Source organism: Marmota marmota, unplaced genomic scaffold (assembly GCF_001458135.2).
Source record: "Marmota marmota marmota unplaced genomic scaffold, marMar, whole genome shotgun sequence".
NCBI classification, from domain to species: Eukaryota; Metazoa; Chordata; class Mammalia; order Rodentia; family Sciuridae; genus Marmota; species Marmota marmota.
In genome coordinates, this window is record NW_025999900.1 from 63,517,025 (window position 1) to 63,536,287 (window position 19,263).

Consider the following 19,263-nt stretch of genomic DNA (forward strand, 5'->3'; position numbering starts at 1 on the left):
TCTCGCTCTCTTTAAAAAAAAAAAAAAAAGAAAATTTTTTTTCTCTCTGATTTTATCAACTAGGAAATTGAGGTTTAGAGAAGTTACATAACTTGCCAAGGTCACTGATTAGTCGCAGGACAGTACTTACACCCAACTGGCCAACCCCAGGCTCTGTCCTCAGCACCGCACTGTGAGAGTCAAAGGGACCGCCTGTGTTCTTGCACCCTTGATGATATACACAGCCCCAGCATATTCTTTAATGCCCTGCAGAGTGGCTGGCATCCCCCAGGTGCTGGGTCTGGCTCTCCTCTCTCTACTTTCAGAGAAAGGTTCGATGGGTTGCTGACCACTGTAGCCAGCTGAGCATGGGAGGGACGAGCCAGAGGGGCTCAGCGGTGCTCAGAGAGGGCAGCCTTCCCCTCTGTCTCATCAGCATGACTGCCTCAGGAAGCAGTGACAGTCCCTACACTTCCCTGCCCCTTCACCACTCAGCTTGATCGTAAAGGTGGGGCCAGAGCTGGAAGCCAGAGGCCTGCAGCAAGTCAGCTCCTGGGCCACTGGCCCTGTGACTTTGGACAGGAAGCCGTCACTTTTCTGTACTGCAGTGTCTTCATCTCACAATTGTCATGAGGCTCAGATTAATGGCCTGCACCAAAGTGCTTTTGTAAATGGTAAAGTGCCAAGGGAAACCTGAGGTCCACGTGTGGGTCGTGGCGGCCTGAGCTCCCACTTAGGAAGAGGCATCTAGAGGATAAAGCCAGAAGCTGCTGCTTCTTTCCAGTCTCTGGAGTCTCTAGTTAATCCTCGTGCATCTCTGTGCCCTCCATGTCCACTCCTGGCTTCTTTGCAGGGGTCAGCTGGTTTTATCTCCAGACAGCTCACTATTTGACCAAGTGACCACTGAGCATAATCTAAACTAGGGCTCAGAAAAAAGAGCATTTCCCTGTTAGTCTCTCATCTGATGACTGTAGATATGAGAGGGGATAAGACAAAAGGAAAAATTCTGAAAGGATAAAACTTTAGTATTATTGAAATGTGCCAATTGTAATGCATTCCTCTGTCATATATAAATAAAAAATTAATTAAAAAAATTTAAAAAGATTTATGGTACTTAGAAACTTACAAAAAAAAAAAAAGAAGAAGAAGAAGAAGAAATGTGCCACATATCCAGGGGGAAGCCATCCTCCTCTGTGGAGAGAAAGGACTTTCCAAATAGAGCCACTGGGCCTACGGGGGTGGCGGGGCATGGGGGTGTCATGCTGTGGTGCTATATCTGCCATCAATTTACACTTCCTTTAAAATATTTTAGGATCCAGCTCAGTCTTCTGGTTTTCATCCTTCAGGGTCTGTGGTTGCGGTCGGAACACTGACTGGGAGGTAAGCCCACCCCAGGCGGCCTGTGCTCGCACCCCATGTGCCCCCAGGCCCCACGCAGCCAGCTCCCGACTGCGGCTTCTCAGCTCCCAGTGACTCTCCAAGAATCAGTCCAAACTCAAAACTTAAGGCAGTGGTCCTTCCTGTTTTGAAACTGGGGGTCATTTTGTAAAGCTATAGGTCCTCAATCATATAAAAATGCCTGGTCCTCAGGCCCCCCCAGAGTCTCCCCCAAATCTGCCTCCAGGTTCAAAGTCTGTGGAGCTCCCCAGGCCTGCCCGAGAGCTCAGGAGGAGGAATCAGGCGAGAAAGCAATCCCAAGCGCCCAGAACTTAAAACTGCTTCTTTTTTTTTAACTGGACTTTCAGAATTTTGAGAGTGCCCATTCTGAGCCTCGTGTTCAGGTTTGCTAGTGTTTATCTACGCGCACCTCCGACGTCTGTGTTGGAACTCTGCTTTGCCACTTGGCAGTGTGTGTCTTTGAGCCGGTCACATGAACTTTCTGAACTTGTTTCCTCTGTCAGTCATGGTGGTACTGTCTGCCTGGCTCTGTCGCACAGGGCTGAAGGGGGCGGTGGTGAAGCATCCTGCCCTGTGTCCTAACCCGTGACAGCACCTCTAAGTTAGGCACAGGAAGAGCCTCACCACAACAATAAAACAGAGCAATTATAACAAACATGAATTAGGTGGGTGCATCTCTGCAGAAACAGCTGATTGCACCGTGTCCCCCTCTGCTGCGATGACGTGAGGTGACACAGTGCCTGCCTGATGAGAAGGGAGGCAGGTGACGCGCACAGAATGGCACATGCTTTAAAACTGCTTATTTCTGGAATTTTCCATTTAATATTTTCAGACCAATGTTGACCGTGGGTAACTGAAACGGGAAGGAAGACCCGGGGCGGGGCGGGGCGGCGCGGGGGGCTGCCCACATGCACTTACTGTGGTTTCACTGAGATACTTGGTGGTTTCCTCCCATCCTTTCTCCTCGAGAAGTGCACCACTTAGATGCCGTTGTTGTCTGGAGGGTAGAAAGAGAGTGACCGTCCCAAGGCATTCACAGGTCATCAGAGTGCGTTGCACGGCCACCCATGTGCGGCCCCCCCCTTCCGTTTCACTCTCCCAGGCAGCTGGGGCTGGAGCTCAGCAGGCCCCCCTCTGAGCTCCCACAAAATGCCATCACCTCCCTGTGCACCACAGGGAGAGCATGCTCAGAACAGGCAGCGGTGTGGGCTTGAGGACGTGGCCCCTCCGTCTGCCCCTCCCATGTTGCTGGTCCCAGGCCAGATGCTCTGATGCTGTCCTTTAGACAGGACATTTCAAAGGCACGTTCCAGTCAGCCCAGCCTTGCTATTTGTTACCTTCTGGCCTCTGTTAAGGTTAAATAACATGTTAAAGATACATGGTTGTTCAAGATGCCAGAAATCAAAGCCGAGAAGCAGCATCCAAACCTCAGGCGGTCCTGATGGGCAGTGGTCAGTGCTGAATGGAAGCAAGCACACAGCAGCTCCACGCCAGTGGTGTCCAGGGTTGAAACTGCAGCCTCGGGGAGCCCACAGCCTTTCAGCCCCGCAGCCCGGTGCCCCACCCACCGCCACCCCTCAGTGTTCAGTCTTTCTGAAGTCCATCAACCCTGAAGTGGGTGCAGGGTCCCTACCGAAGGTAGGAACCACTCCCAGGTCCCTCACAACTCAAGCCTGCAGAGGAGACCCCAACTCTAATCCCATGTCACCACTGGAAACTGGCCGGAGAAGTCCAAGTCAAAGCCTGTCCGTTTGGCTCTCTTCCAGGCTTGCTGTCCCCCATCCGCCCTGTGGCTGCTCCCTAGCACACGGAAGAGCTGGACTTGACCCAGCTGCCCAGCCCCTCCTCCTGCACCCGGCTGGTCCAGGTGGGGCCAGAGCTCTGGGTGAGCTCAGCAGGCAGTCCTTGGCCACTCCTCTGACCACAGGCTGCAGCACTAGGTGTTGGCCGTCTTCCTGTGCAGGGCTCTCTCTCCTTCCGTGTGTAAATGACAAAACACAAAACACAATGCTGAGAGACCATGTCATAGCGCTGAGAACTGAGTCTTTCCAGACCGCTGTGTGCTCTTCCTTTTCAGAGAAGGCTCATGGGTATTCAGAGGACACTCCTCTGGATGAAACCTGGGAATAAGCTTTCTTACTGAGCCACCCGGAGTGTGCCGCCCTTCTGATGGACACTTGTTAACGGTCTTGCCCTACTGTCGTGCCCTTATTGACTTTCCCCCTAAACTGCCTCTCTGTTTCTCTTGTTTTAACAGGTGGTTTGTGTTTGACACAGAAACAAAAGACCTGGTCACCGTCCACACGGACGGCAACGAGCAGCTGTCCGTGATGCGCTACTCCCCAGGTGAGAGCTGCGCCCTGAGGAAAGCGCCTCGGCCTCCCCAGAGCCACCTGCACCACACAGGAGGGCGGCGTCTCTGCCCTCCTGCGCTGACGAGTGTTACTTCACTGTCATGGAGAATTCTGAGCATAGTCAAAATTAAACAGGACAGCCTAGTGACCCCTGTGCCCACCATGCAGGTCCACGATGGCCAGTGCTTAGCGGGGCCCGGCCTCCGCAGCTCCCACCCTTCCTCCCATGACATTGTTTCATCCGATAACTGTCGAATACATCCCCAGAAGGTGGGGGCTGTGTCTGACAGCTTTCTCAAGGTGTCATTTACAGACTGTTATTTACCCACCAAGTGTACGGCTCAATGATCCTTAGTGCATTTAGGGTTTTGCAACCATCACTGCAATTCAGTTTTGAAACCTTTTCATCCCCCTGAGAAGTTCCCTCTGTATCTATGAGCCATTCATCTTTGCCCGCTGCCCCATTCAAGACAACTACTGATCTTCTCTTTGTCCATATAAATTGTTCTCCATAGTTAATTCCTTTTTAATTGCTATATAGCATTCCATTTTGGGGATATGCCATGTTTTGTTTAACTTTTCCCCAATAACGGACGTTTGGATTATTTCTCACTTTCTACTATTGTGATAATGCTTCTGTGAATATTCAGGTATAAATGGCTTTTTGAAGGCATATTTTCATTTCTCTTGGGGAAGTTCCTAGGAGTTGCATCAGTGGATTGTATGGTGAACTTGTGTTCAGCACGCTAGGACACCGTCCAGCTGTTTTTCACAGTGGCTGTCGTAATCTCCATTCCTCCAGCAGTGTCGGAAGGCTCTGGGGTCTCCACCTCCTCCCCGACCCCTGTACTGCCTGTCTCTCGTGGTGGCCATTCTGAGGGGAGTGATGTGCCTGCTGTGGTTTTAATTGGCCTTTCCCTAGTGACTGTGGACATTGGGCAATTTTTTATGTGCCCATTTGAGATTCCTAGATTTTCTTTGGTGAAATAACTATTCATGTCTTTTACCCATTTAAAATGAGGTTGCCTGTCTTACCATTGAGTTGCAGGAGTTCTTTCTTCTACATGTAAATTCTTTACCTGATAAAGGCTTCATAAATATTTTCCCCAGCATTGGGCTAGTCCTGTCATTTTCTTGGTGGAGTCTTTTGAAGTACAAATGTTTTTTTGTTGTTGTTGTTTTGTGTTATTTTTGTTGTTGTTGTTGTTTTGATGAAGTCCAGTGGGTCAGTTTTTTCTCGTAGGGATCGTGCCCAGGGTCGGGAAGACTTCTCCTGTGCTTTCTCTCAGAGGTGTCGGGTTGGCCCGTGCGTTCAGGTGGGGCCCATTTTGAGTGGCTTCTAATGGACTGTGATAGCTAAGAGTCAGAGCGTGTCGTTCTACACACAGATGTCCCTCGTCCCTACACTGCCTGTCGACAGCAATATCTGTCTCTATTGGATCCTCTTGGCCTTTTTGTCACAGATCAGTTGACCATAACATGAAGATTCGTCTTTGAGACCCTCGGTTCTGTCCCTCCCCCGTGTAGACCCTGTCCCTTCCACGTGGTCATGACTGTGACTTTGGGTAAACTTTGGAGCTGACTAGTGTGACTCCTCCAGCTGTTTGGTTACTTGCCAAGTTCTACTGGCTGTTTGGGTTCCTTGACATTATACAATATTACACACATTTTAGGATCAGCTTGTCACTTTGTGATTTTAAAAAGCCTATTAGGGGGGCTGGGGCTGGCTCAGTGGTAGAGCACCTGCCTCGCACGTGTGAGGCCCTGGGTTCAATCCTCAGTACCACATAAAAATAAATAAATAAATTTTAAAAAATTAAGAAGTCTAGTAGGGTCTTAATAGAAGTTATGTTGAATTTGTAGATCATATTGGGGAGAATTCTCACCTTGACTGATAAATTGAGTCTTCTAATCCATGAGTATCTCTCCATTTATTTAGATTTTCTTTCTTTTTTTTTTTTTTTTTGGCTAGTGGGTGTTAAACCTGGGGCCTCATGTATGCTAGCTACATACTCAGCCCTTTTAAATTTTTTTATTTTGAGACAGGGCCTTGCTAAGTTGCCAAAGCTGGCCTCCAACTTGTGATCCTCCTGCCTCAACCTCCTGAGTAACTGGGATTATGGGTGTGAGCCACCATGCCCTACACACATCTTCTTTGATTGTTCTCAGGAATATTTTATAGTTTTTCATGTACAATTCAAGTCTTGCACTCTCTTTGTTAAATTTATTCCTAAGTTATTTTTATGTTGTGGTGAATGGAATTTTTTTCAGGTTGTTGGTTAGTAGTATATAGAAATAAAATTAAATTTTGCACATGGAACTTATATCCTTTCACCTTTCCAACTTTTTATTAGTTTTAGAGGGGTGTGTGGGGGGGTGACCATTGGGAGTTCTTCATTCCAGGATCACATCATCTGAAAATGACAATTTTTCTTCTTCCTTTTCACTCTGGATGTCTTTAGTTATTTCTCCTTTTCTGTGTTAGGTAGTACCTCCAGTAAAATGTGAAAAGAAGAAGGTCCCTTACTTTGCTGCCCATCTTAGATAAAGCCTCTCTCTCTCATCTTTAGGGATAAGGATGCCCTTCACCTTGATGAGAAAGTCCCCCTCCATTCCTGGGTTGCTCAGGGTTTTGAAGCACAAATGTTTTGTTGATGTTGTTGTTGTTGTTTTGTGGGGTTTTTTTTGTTGTTGTTGTTGTTGTTTTGTTGTGAAGTCCAGTGGGTCAGTTTAGAATGGTGTTAGTTTGCCATGTGCTCTGTCTGCATTTATTAAGCTGACCACGTGGTTTTGTGTTTCTTTTTCAATGTGGTGAATTACACGGATTTTCCAGTGTTAAGCCAACTTCAGTTCCTCTGTGAATCCCGCTGGGTCCCGGGGTACAGTCCCTGTTTCATCTTACTGAACCCAATTTGTTAATAGTCTGTGAAGGACTTTTGCAGAAGTGTCCCAGGGGATGTTGCTCTGAGTTCCTTCCTGGTGCCTTGGCCTGATGTGGCTGAGGGTCCTGCAAGTCTTGAGGGTGTGTTGGGACCCTCCTTTCCTCTGTTTTCTGGGCTTGTGAAGGTTGCTGTTGTTTCTCGACTACATAGTTGACGGAACTCACGTGAATTCAGTGGAACCTTCTGGGCTTTTTCTTGGGGGAAGGTTTGTAATTGCTAATTCCATGTCTTTATTTATTATAGGTCTATTGGGATTTCATGTTTCTTCTTGAGTCAGTTTGGTGGTTTGGGTTTATCTAGGAATTTTTGTTTAAGTTGTCTCATTTGTTGGTATAAATCTGTTGGTAGTACTTGCCCGTGTGATCCTTTCCGTGTCCCTGAGGTTGGGTCTCAGTAACTCATCTTCATCCTTGATTCTGGTAACTTGTGCCCTTCCTCTTTTCCCTTGATTGGGCTAGCCAGAGGTTTGCCAATTTTGCTGATCTTTCCAGAAAACCAACTTTTGGTTTCATTGGGTTTTCCTCTGTTATTTTCTGTTTTTTTCTCTTTTCTGTTCTGATCTTTTTTGTTTTCTTCTGTTCCTTTTTCTTTCTTTCTTTAAGTTTCTGAGGATGGAGGCTTGGGTTATTTGTTGGAGAATGTTCTTTTCTGGTATAGATATTTAAAGCTATAAATCTTAACTATTGCTTGAGCCACATCTCATGAACTTTGACATGTGTTCTCATTTTTATTCAGTTCAAAAGTATTTGCTAATTTCCCTGGTGTTTACTTTTTGGCTTATGAGTTATTTAGAAATGCATTGTCTAATTTCCACATATCTGTGGATTCCCCATATTTCTTTCAGCTACTGGTTTCTGTTTTCATGTTATCATAGTCGTTGAGCAGACTTTGTGTGACTGGTCACTCTAAATACATTGAGGGGTGTCTTGTGGCCTCCTCGTGGCCTGTCCTGGGATAGGTTCCCTGGACACTGGACACGAGTGAGTACCCTGCAGTCCTGGGCGGAGTGTTCTAGGTAAATCAGCTCGGACAAGCAGTTGGTAGTGTTGTTCATGGCCCCGTCCTGCTGATTCAAGGCCCCTGGCCTGCTGATTTACTAGTTGTCCTGCAGTGGTTGGGAGTGATGGATTACGGTCTCGTTGTGTTGTTGCTGTCACTTCTCAGGTCTTTCTGGTTCGCTTCGTGTAGTTGGAAGAGCACCTAGACAGAAGTGCATTTAAACACCTGTAGCCAGCCAGGCCTCCATCCGTGGATGTGCAGGCAGGAGAGGAAATTCAAAGTTCAGGCCCTTCAAACCCAGTAGGTGTGGCTTCCACCTGCTCTCTGCATCTGTGCAGTCTCCATGTGGCCAGGAGGCCCCGTACAGCCAGGGACCTCTGCAGCCTCCACCGTGCACACTGCAGTGTCCCCCCACCCACCCCAGACCATGTTTACCCCAAGCACAGCCACCATCTCAGGCTAATAGAGCTGCTGTTCCTCCCCGCTGAGCCACCTGGAGACCATCCCTTCCATCCGCAGTGCTGCTGGGCCTCCGTGTCACCCAGGGCTTCACAGTGAGAGACCTGCTTTGGTCACAGCTGTGAAGCTGCTGTCCCCAGAGGCTGCTCCTCCCTGGCGTAACCTTGGTGCCATCTGAGCTGCTGGGAGGGGATGAGGACAGCCCCAGGCTCACCCTGCCCTTCCCTGCCGCGCAGCAGCGCACACACCCTTAGACCGCCGGCCGTTCTGGCTTTGGTCGATTTCCAGATTGCTGAACGGGTTCTGGTGAGCTCTGCCCAGGGTCGTCGTGGCCTTGAAGGAGAGCGTTCCCAGCCTCCCGCCTGGCCGCAGCACCAAGCCCGCCCTCTAGAGTGCCAAGCCACCACGCCATGGTCTCCTCCTCAGCCAGATTAACACAGCTCCCTCAGCTTCACCGGAGGTCCGGGTGGTGCTCGGTCCAACGCTCGCTCTTTCCCACAGTTGTGTAAACCAGGACCCAGAACAAGGCCATCTGTGGTCCTTGGCCAATGGGTCTCCGAAGTCCCTGCTGATCCAGAGGTGCCCCCCTCCCCCACGGCAGCTGAAGAGCTGCCCCTCCCCTGTGGGTTTCCCACTCTGCGTTTGCTGACCGCATCCCTGAGGGAGGCTTGACATGTCCCTCTGTGCCCCCATTTCCTCAGAGTGACTTGGGATCCTGAGGTGTGAGACACTCGGGGGTCTCTCCTGCAGGCCGTGTGGTTGGCTTGGCTCTCTCTGTGTCGCTGGCAGCTGCTGATGCCCATCGCCTTCTCCCGTACGGGGTTGCCAGCCGTCCATGTGCCACCTGGGCTTTCTTCTTCACTTATTAGATGTATTAGTTCTGTTCAGAGAAACCTCCCTCTGCCACAGTGGAGCTCTTATGGGGAAGTCAGAATAAAGTGTTGGTTTCCCTTGTTTTGCTTCTAGTTTCCAAGACAGTGAGTGTTCCCTCTCCCGCTCCAGCAGTGGCCGGTCAGTGGTGGCATTTATGTGACTTGCTGTTTATGGATTTAAGTTACTTGCTGTTTCAGACTATTGTAGTTACAACAGGTGGGACAGTTGTGTGTCACTGGCCAGGGGAAGGCACTTCAGTTGGTTCCTGAGCCTTTTGATGTGACCTTGGAAGCCTCTGACACTTGTTCCCTGGCATGGCACATTGTTCCAGGGTCATCTTGGACTTTCTTGCCTCAGACCCCTCTGAACCATTTCTCCAAGGTGCCCTTAGCTCTTTTTATGTCTGAAGTGAGGCTTGGGGATCACAGTGTGGGTGTCAGGGGTGCTCATGGCTCCCAGGGGGTGACTGCTTCTAAGCCTTCCCATTGCCCTGGTTACACCTTAGGATAGTATTTTTCTACGAGACACAGGATGCTCGCCTATGTTATCAGTCTTGGAAATAGCAGTTAGGGGTCCTGGAAATGCTGGCCTAATTCAGATGCTGCTGCTGCCTGGAGGAATCTTATTTTACCAGCTGATTGACAGTGTCACCTCTACCTCACAGCGAGTGCCTCCTTCTCTTGTGAGAGCCCTATAGAGTGCATCTTTTGGATGCTCTTTCCTTGGGCCAGAAGAAAGTTCTAACCTCTCACCTCAACAGACAGCTTCCCGGTGACCTGGGAGCCTCTGCTCCTCCTTGGTGAGGAGCCTGCTGGAGCTAGAATGCCCTTCATTTGTGCCTTCTGAGGTGTTGCCTTCCTGTCTGTCGATTGTGGCCGACGTCTGCCTGCTCATGAGCGCCTCATCGTTTTCAGAGTTACGCTGGACCTCTGCTGAGCACAGGAGGACCTTGGCACAGCTTGCCTTCCCAGAAGGCCCCGCTGTCCCATCCAATCCCATGTAGCTTTCGGGGCCTTTGGAGACCTCCATTTTCCCTCAGTTACACCAGTGACCATCCCTGGAGACCAGAGTGCTCTTTCTGCTGGAAGCCCTGCATCTGGACTTCCGGTTGTGGACTGCAGGCTGTGTGGGGCAAAGGTGAGAGCTCTGGGCCAGGCCCAGGCTCCTGAGGGGAGCAGTGCCTCCTCGTTAGCAAGCATCCTTCTCAAAACAGATTGCAAGCGACTGTTAGGCTCCCACGGAGGGGGAGTGAATGTGCCCTCTGGAGAGCGGAGCATTGAGCATACGCTCGGGAGACGTGATGTCATTGGCAGCCTGGGCAGCCGTGAAGGCCCCTGGAACAGCCCAAGCAGTGAACTCAGACTCTTGGGGAATGGCCCAGGGTCCCTTACTGGTAGGGACCCCACTGCACACAGCACTGACTGCACCACAGAGCAGGCACTCGGTAAATACCAGTTGCATGCTTGAGTGCAGATTCCAGCATGTGCACCTGCTGCCTGGAGGTGCATATACTCTTTAGACCCCAGAAAGAAGGCGGCACCAGGTGTCCAAGCACAATGGCCACTGCCAGAGAACCCAGCAGCCTGCTGTTGAGATCTCAGCCTAGACCCTCAACCCATCCCTGGGCATGCGAAGAAAAGAAGCTGTCCTTCAATCAGGGGGGCCTCTCCTCCTGCCCTCAGTCTCAAGAAGGTTCTGGATCTTGTGCTGGCAGCTGAGGGAAGAGCTGGCCGCCCTGGAGCTTCGTCAGTGGAGCTGTGGCGGGATGGTGGCCCGGGGGGTGGTCTGCTGCCGCATAGGTCCTCTTCAAGGCTGACATTGGGTGTGTGGGTCCTGGTGACTGAGACGTTACCTCATTCACAAAGTCAAGCCAGCTGGTCGCCACTTGAGCAGTGGGATTAACAGGGAAACCCTTCCAGCAATGGTGGACTCCGTGAGCACAGCAGAGAAGACCCTTGTCACCTGCCTCAGCTGTGGGTGAAGAAGGAGTTCAGAGGCCAGTCCTGGAACTGCAGGAGCAGGCTGGGGCTGAGCAGGCGGGTCCTGGGGCATGAGAACCACCAGAGGGTCCGGCATCCTGCGTAGCCCAAGAGCACAAACCACGAGGGTGTCTGTGGGCCATCTGCCGTCTCCGCCACACGTCATCCGCTGGCTTTCACTTCTGAAGCATTTTACCTACGGTGGTCTTGGGCTATTAGACGAATTATTTTTGCGTCCATAGTTGACTAAATCCTTGGCAAGATGCCAGCCCCCTGGGGGTCACTGAAGACAAAAGCAGAGTCAGGGGACTCTCGTGTGAGACACGCACCAGCCTCTTTATGAGTAGACAAAACGATTTTGATTGAATTAAAGTTTTATATTTTTTAAAGAACAGACATAGGAAGACAATAACATCCAGGGCCGTCAGTCAGCTGCACACACCTCGCGGACTGTCCTGGTCTCAGCCCGCGGCAGGAGGATGGCTCTCTGCGAGTGAGGACGAGCGCGGTCACGGGGCACCACGGCCATTTGCTCTGTTCTTAGTCTCATCCCCCATCCTTTGAGCCGTGGGTTCTTCTGCTTCTGCTAGGACGAGTCAGGACCCGGCGCTCACCATGTCACTTCCAGCCTCAAATTCACCTCTCCCGCCTGCTCTGAGACCTGCTAGGATGTGGGCCCTGCCCACCAGCCAGCCTCTCTCCTCTGCCACATGGTGTCCCACACTCCCAGGCCAGAGTGCCTGGAGGGAGGGTGCCCTGCCCTGGAGACCTGTGCCGTCCTGTCCCTGAACGGTGTCCCCCACCCCAGCACTCCCCTGTCCATGCCATGGTGAGGCACATGTTCAGCTTCCAGGCCAGCAGGTCAGCGTCTTTGCCACCTGTCACTTTGCCTCTCAGAGACCACTGAGGGACAGAGCCTGCTTTCTCGCCTGCAGCCCAGACTAACTGCACCCTCTGTGAGGCACTGTCAGGTGCCCAGGCTCTGTGCGAAGAGCCCCAGTGGGACAGGCTGGTCCACCAGGAAAACGGCTGCCCCGCCTCTTCTGGGTGAGGGGCCCTGGCTCTGTCTCCATGAGCTCTCCAGCTGATTCTCATCTTGACCAAAGAGCAGCTTAGGAACTAGATCGTCCCTGGGCCAGCTGGGTGAGGCCCAGAGCCTGTGGGGAGAGGAAGGCTGGTGACACGAGAAGCCGATGGTGCCTAGGCACATCCAGCCTCTGTTAGCCTGTTGACTGACCCTGGCTGGGCTTTGTTATTAGCCAGACACTTGGTTTTATTTCAGATCTCCCAACTCCCGACGGGGTTATGTCCTGACAGACCCACCATTGCATGAAAACACCGTAAGCTGGGACACCTTGGCTTAATGGCACGGCATGCTAGAGTGCTGTTGTCACAGCTGCCTCATGTCCCAAGGGAGCCTCAAGCCACATATCGTCAGCCCCAGCAAAGATTAAAATTCCAAGTGTGGTCTCTACTGGACACTTAGCACTTTCTCACCATCTGTGATAGTGGTGGCTTCAGTATTCCCCAGAAGCCCCAGGGTTGAAGGCTGGTCCCAGCTGATGGTGGTGCTGGGAGCTGGGGAGTCTTCAGGAGGCAGGCCTGGTGGGCGGAGGCTGGGTTGTTGGAGGCAGGCCCTTGAGGGGATGTGGGGACCCGCTTGCTCCTCTCCCTCTTTGCTTCCTGGCTGCCAAGAGGTGAACAGCTTTGCTTCACAACACACTCCACCATGATGATATGTCTCACCACAGGCCCAAAACAGCAGCCAAGAGACCATGGACTAAAACCCCTGAAACCATGAGCTAAGATAAATCCTTCCTCCTTTTAGTCAGCTCAGGTGTCTGAAAGCCATCAGAAAGCCAACTAACGTGACATTAGAACTTAGAAAAGCCACAGAGTGTGTCCGTCATAAGTGGAGACCATCTGAATTATGAGTCTCCTGCAGCCGCCGTGGGAGTGGAGAGACCCCACGGCCCTCCGTTCCATTCTGGGCATCTGTGTGGCTCCAGGTTACCACCACTGACATTGCTCTGCCTTGTGTCCTTCCCTTGGCCCCTGCTGAGGACCCGTCTCCCGGCCTAGTGCTGTCCCTGTGTGACCTGGGTCTTCCTCCCCTTGCAAAGCGCTCAGCGTGCTCATTTGCCGGCCAGGAGGCCAAGTCACGGTGAGCTCCTTCCCTGTCACCTGGCACAGCAGCTAGCCTGATGGGCAAGGCTTTCCACGGCAGGAACTGCGGCAAAGAAGGCGCCAAGGATGGCCCCTGGGAAGAGAGGCGGGAAGGGCTGGGAAGAGCCTTTTCGGTCACCAAGGAGGCCATGGGCAGAGCAGCCCTAGAAGGAGTCAGTCTCCATCCTGCGTGGCTGGGAAGGGGTGACAGGGAAGGGTTCTGTGAGACTGCATAAACTTACATTTTAAAAGTGTACAAGAGGGCTGGGGATGTGGCTCAAGCGGTAGTGCGCTCGCCTGGCATGCGTGGGGCGCTGGGTTCAATCCTCAGCATCACATAAAAATAAAATGAAGATGTTGTGTCCACCAAAAACTGAAAAATAAATACTAAAATATTCTCTCTCTCTCTCTCTCTCTCTCTCTCTCTCTCTCTCTTTAAAAAAAAAAAAAGTGTACAAGAAGATTTTATAAGTTGTTACCAGGCTCTATAATTTGGTCAGGTGTGGATTTTTCTAGGGTAACTTCAGAATTGGTTCAGGACTCGTTCAAAAACAAATCCTTCTCTTTGAAATAATCCACGGGGCTGTTTGGCCTCGGTCTCTGCTGGTGCTGGCGTTGTTCCTTCTGGTGAACTGAGTGCTTGCTGTGACACTTGCCCTCTCCTCTGTCCTGCTCCTGCAGATGGGAACTTCTTAGCCATCGGCTCTCATGACAACTGCATCTACATCTATGGAGTCGGGGACAACGGGAGGAAGTACGCGCGGGTTGGCAAGTGCTCGGTAGGTACACGCGTCTCGCCGACAGGAGTGCGGCATTCCCATGCCACATGGTGCCAGGCAGGGTGTGTACCAGCGTGCCACTCATCAGCTGTCCTCCCCAGGGTCACTCCAGTTTCATCACCCACCTGGACTGGTCTGCAGACTCTCAGTACCTCGTGTCCAACTCTGGGGACTACGAAATCCTTTATTGTGAGTAACAACCCAGGAGGTATCTATATCTAGGTCACATGGGACGGTCGCAGTGAGACCAAATGGGCCCACAGGGCTCAAGCCTATGGTGTCCTCCCCGGGCCTCGGTTTCCTCCTCTGTAAGATGGAGGAGTTGCACAACCTCCCTGACCTTCCCGGTGCTGAGACACAGGGTTCAGGCTGGCGTGGGCCATCTCTAGGAGGAGAGGCTGGGCCCTGCTGGAGAGGCTGAGTTGGGCAGTTGTGGGATGAGAATGGGGTCTGCAGCTGTCACAGCAAGAGTGGCCCTGGTAAAGGTGTCACCCAAAGCAGGTGGGTGCCACAAAGTCCCCAGGACCTCCTCCTCCTCCTTTCCCAGCCTCCACCTGGACAGACCTAGGGATGGGTGATAAAGGGTGGCACTTACTGAGCACCTAGGACCTGCCATGCACTAACTCCTCAGACACTACCTGGCCCCTGCTCTGGGCTAAGCAGAGGAGATCATGGAGTGTGAGGAAGGCCTGGCCTCCACCCCACTGGAAAGCAGCTGGAAAGTTCAGTGTCATTACCTACATTTCCTCCTGATCCACAGCACTTTCTGGCTCATCCCTTTCACAGAGAGGAGATTGGGGCTCAGGTACGGGCCGTGGGCCCAGAGCTGGTGGGTGGGGAGGAGGTCACGCCACCCGGGCATGTTGGCCTCTTGTTGAGCCAGGACAGGCAGGCACTGGGCAAGCAGCACTACAGGCCTGAGCCTCCCCCACCTGGTCCCCCAGCTCCTTCCCCAGGTCCTGCCCAACACAGGCACAGGGGCAGGTGCTGGTTTGGGGGGACGGTCTCTAGGTCTAAAACCTTCTCAGACACTCTCATTCCCCAGTGGTCAGAGCTCATCTGAGGGACAGTTACGTCACCTGGGAGTCTCTGGGCTCTTGGGGAGACTGGTTTCCATTTGTTTCCAGTTCCAACTTGGAGCCCCAGGTGCTGGGGCTGTTGGAGTGTGTTAGGGAGGGCTGGGCAGCCCGACCCCAGAGGCAGGGTGGGGTTCAGGTCTCCAGAGGGGTCCTGGGCAGCAGAGGCCTGAGGACCAGAAAAGCCAGACTGTGGGAATAGACTTGGGGGAGGAGATGGGAAGAAAACAAAGAAGAGGCCTACACTGAGCCTGGAACTTGGTCTCTATTCCCAGACAGTCCCCATGGGGTAGACGTGGGGGTGTCCCCTGCTGGGGCGCAGTCCTGAGGACTCAGGCTTACCCAGGGAGAGCTGGGGGCTTGGATTAAGTGTCACCAGACCATTGGCCTTTTCCAGGGGTCCCCTCTGCTTGCAAGCAAGTCGTAAGTGTGGAGACTACAAGAGACATTGAGTGGGCTACCTATACCTGCACTTTGGGATTCCATGTCTTTGGTAAGTTCTGCAGGTGTTTGAACACAAGACGTGTCTACTTTTAGGATATTTTTTAATAGTTATGAAGCCTCATAGTCTCCAGTCTTGTCAAATTGCTCGGCTTCAGCGTGTGCCCCACCAGACACCCCTTCAGCTCCCTGGAAAGGGCCAGGGTGACCCAGCCATGTCCAGCTGGGCAGAGCTAGAGAAATGGGCTTTTACCCCTTTTCCATGATACAGAACAGGTGCTGAGATAGTTCTCTAGAATCTTCCACATCAGGTTGTGCCAGACACACCTAAATGAACCACATGGCACTCACTCCTTGTTATTTGTTAGGGTTTGACATTTTTTGGTCCTTAAACTAAATACTGCACTTTTGTTTAAGTTCAGTTTAGGAATATATTCATGAGTATCCTAAGATAAATTGCCACAATTGAGTAGAAAAAAAAGAAAAGTGGTATTGTCATCTTTTTTGAGAGACCACGATTCTATAGATTGGTAAGAATTTACAGTCTCCTTGTTTCTGTTGTTTTACCATTTTCTGGTGTTTAACACTAAGAGCCCTCTGTCTTCTCTAGAATGCCAGCTGAGAAGCCGACATGCACCTAGCTCTCTTATGCCCAAAGTTTCTGGAACCAAAAGGGTTTCCCAGACAATGGTGTCTGCCCACCACCTGGACACAGGGTTCTGGAGCCCTAGTCAGTGAGTGGCACCCACAGGCACCGCCTACCAGGCAGCCAGCAGACAAATGGCAGCCGTCAAAACCAGCACCAAGGAACATCTGGAAGGCACACAGGCCCAGGGCTAACCAGTCCTGGAAACTTTCACATGTAAAGAGTAACCCCCCCAAAAAAGGAAACTGTAACCTTGGGGACTAGTCAGCCTCCATCAGATGATCTGGGGAAAGGTGTTATGTCCAGAGGGGCCTTAGAGAGGTGGGCACCAGAAAGCCTGCCATTGGTCCCCACTCAGCACCGCAGGGCTGTGTGGAAGGGCTTCCTGAGACCAGCCCGAGTGGGTGAACCTGAAACCCGAGGAAAGGCCCCCCTCAGGCCAAGCCCCTGCCTCTGAAGCAGCGCCTCGAGGCAGCTCTGCGGTGGTGATACCCGGGGCCTGCTCCTGGCCCCCTGCCTCTCTGGTGTCTCAGTGCTGTCTGTGGTCTGTTTCAGGAGTGTGGCCGGAAGGCTCGGATGGAACTGACATCAACGCTGTCTGTCGGGCCCATGAGAAAAAACTGCTGTCAACGGGGGACGACTTCGGCAAAGTGCACCTCTTCTCCTACCCCTGCTCTCAGTTTAGGGTGAGGAGGTGTCCTCGCTAGTCTCCTCCCTCGCGGCCACCATGTAGATGTGACACTGCTCACGTCAGCTCTGAGCACCTGCGCAGCTCCCCACTGGAAAAACCGCAGGTCCACGGTCACCTGTGCAGCTTCTGCACCTCCTCCCTCTCCCACCCACGCTCCCTCTGCCCCAGCCCCGCTGAGCCCACCCCATGCCGGGAGCCCCCCCCCCGTCCCTCAGCAAGGAGACCCTCCCTGCTGCCCCAGCAGCCAGTCAATCCTGCTTCTGGGTGGACCCCTCCCGGCGCCACCTTCTGATACTTGAGGTACCTCGGCCTAGGGCATCACTTGGCTCGTCCCCACCAGACCACAAGGACTCCATGGAGTTTGTGTCTGTGTCCCTCCTGTGTCCTGCACCCCCAGCAGGTGCACGGATGAGAGCTTCTGCTTGAGGAAGAGCATGACGGGGTCCAGGTCTGAACATGGAATTCTGGTACTTTCTGATTCCACTCCTGCTTTGCAGTAAGCTTTTTTCTCTGTGTCATCGTTTCCAGGCTCCAAGCCACATATACGGCGGACATAGCAGCCACGTCACCAACGTCAACTTCCTCTGTGAAGACAGCCACCTCATCTCCACGGGCGGGAAGGACACAAGCATCATGCAGTGGCGAGTTGTGTAGGCCCTGCCGGAGCCGCGGGAGCAGATTGCGCCCAGGAGACACAGATTCGCGTTCCACTTGGTCACTGTGATTTCTGTTTTGTCTAAAAATTCTTACAACCTCAGGAAAACTATCCCTCTACCGGTTACCTTAGCTTAGGGAGTCCGCGAGCGCCCTGCCAGAGAGCGGTCCCCTTTCCGCTTTTCTTGTATAATATATAAAACTGTGCACATTGCATATAGAAAAGGTCCCAAGGTCTACGTGACCATGGCATCAACAGAAGAAACTGGTGTCACTTTTCTATGAACTTTTCAAAAATGGTCACAGAATGCCTTTTAAAATATTGTACATAGTCTTCACTGTTCCACCATCTAGCTTGCTAAGTCCAGTATCAGTGATGACGAGGTACTGAACTTGACCGCCATTCACCAAATGGTCCTTGAGAAGAGTGAACACTGATTTTGCACAGATGGATTGGGAAATGCAAATATGAGACTTTCTTTGGTTACATTTTCTAAGATGTCGTTCTGGTCCCCCTTTGGGAGGCTGGTGATAGGGGGCTCGTTTCCTCTGTAGGCAGCCTGTGCTTCAGACCAACTGTCGCAGCAGGGCACACGGGCGCAAGAGTACGCGACTTAGACTGTCGTCCTGGCCACTCGAAGTCGGCCCCTGAGCACCTCTGTGAACCACAGCCCCTCTGCTCCCGCTCACGTACCCTGATCAGCGGCAAGACGCTCGGCCGCCTTCCCTTGTGTGTTAACTGGCATGGTATGGTGTTGTACTTGTGTAGGATGCTAGCAGCTCATGACAGACCCTCAAGGCTAGTTCCACTGCTTTACGCTTACGGACATTGTACATTTGTATTTTACGATCAAGTAGACCAAGCCGAGGAGGAATCTCCTCCGTGTCCCGTCAACCCGAGGGGAGACGTCTCAGAAGGCTCCAGGCACGAAGGCGGCTTCTTCTGTCTTTTGTGCGTGGCTGGCTCCCAACAGTATGGAGTAAGACCGTGTCCTGATGAGTAAGACGCAGGTGGTATCAATCTGTCGAGAAGGCCTTATCCATTGTGGGACAGATTGAAATTCATTGTTTACATTGGGGAATATATCTTGGATTTTTAAATAGAAGAGTAATAAACCAACTTAAGAACAAATATTAAGATTTTTACTCATTCTAGGCAAGTGAGTGAATTGCGTCATCTGAATGTCACGGCACTGGATGTTTTCAGTGGCTGATTAGGTGTGACGTTTGGAAATAGTCTTCGTGACATCTCCAGCCTGCCATGGCAGTGCAGGCACCTGTAAGCAACATGTATTAAAGATGACTGTTTGTATTATCCTTATCAAATATATTCTATAATGAAATAAAACTTGAAAAGTGGATTTCTTATTGACCTATATTCGTGAAAGTATATACATTAAAATATTTAAAATCAGATGCGATTCATACTATATTCTGTTTCACATACAGATTGTCTTCACCTGGGTCGTTTGCAGACAGAACTGTTTTTTCCTATGGAGGGGAAGCATTCATCAGATGAGATGGCTCTGGAGAATGTGGCTCTATCACAAGCCCATTGTTAGTTCCCTTTGTTATGCAAACACTGGTGAAAAGCAATTAGTCCTAAATGGATAATTGAAGGAATAATGAGCTATAAGGATGGGAAAGAGATCCATTATGGACTTGAAACTCAAAATGTGGCATATATACACACACTAGGATTTTGTGTATAGATTCATATGCTGTTTTATTAATTATGAAGATAGCTATAGTAGTTTTACATCTAGTAATATAGGCAATTATGAAATAGTACTGTGGCTGGATGATGCACTAGGAACCTTGCAGATG

General features: G+C 51.4%; 1 protein-coding gene across 5 annotated transcripts in view; it reads left to right on the forward strand.

The window, feature by feature from the left end:
* The window catches only part of Eml1 (EMAP like 1), a 158,805-nt gene extending 139,955 nt beyond the window's left edge, over positions 1–18,850 (forward strand). For all 5 annotated transcript variants that reach the window (XM_015495506.2, XM_048799314.1, XM_015495515.2 and 2 more), the window contains 7 exons: positions 1,292–1,359; positions 3,635–3,723; positions 13,831–13,928; positions 14,030–14,117; positions 15,402–15,497; positions 16,647–16,777; positions 17,311–18,850. In XM_015495506.2, the coding sequence (XP_015350992.2) occupies positions 1,292–1,359; positions 3,635–3,723; positions 13,831–13,928; positions 14,030–14,117; positions 15,402–15,497; positions 16,647–16,777; positions 17,311–17,436 (696 nt within the window). In that variant the 3' untranslated portion in view covers positions 17,437–18,850. The remainder of the gene's footprint in view (positions 1–1,291; positions 1,360–3,634; positions 3,724–13,830; positions 13,929–14,029; positions 14,118–15,401; positions 15,498–16,646; positions 16,778–17,310) is intronic.
* The last annotated feature ends 413 nt before the right edge of the window (positions 18,851–19,263 follow it).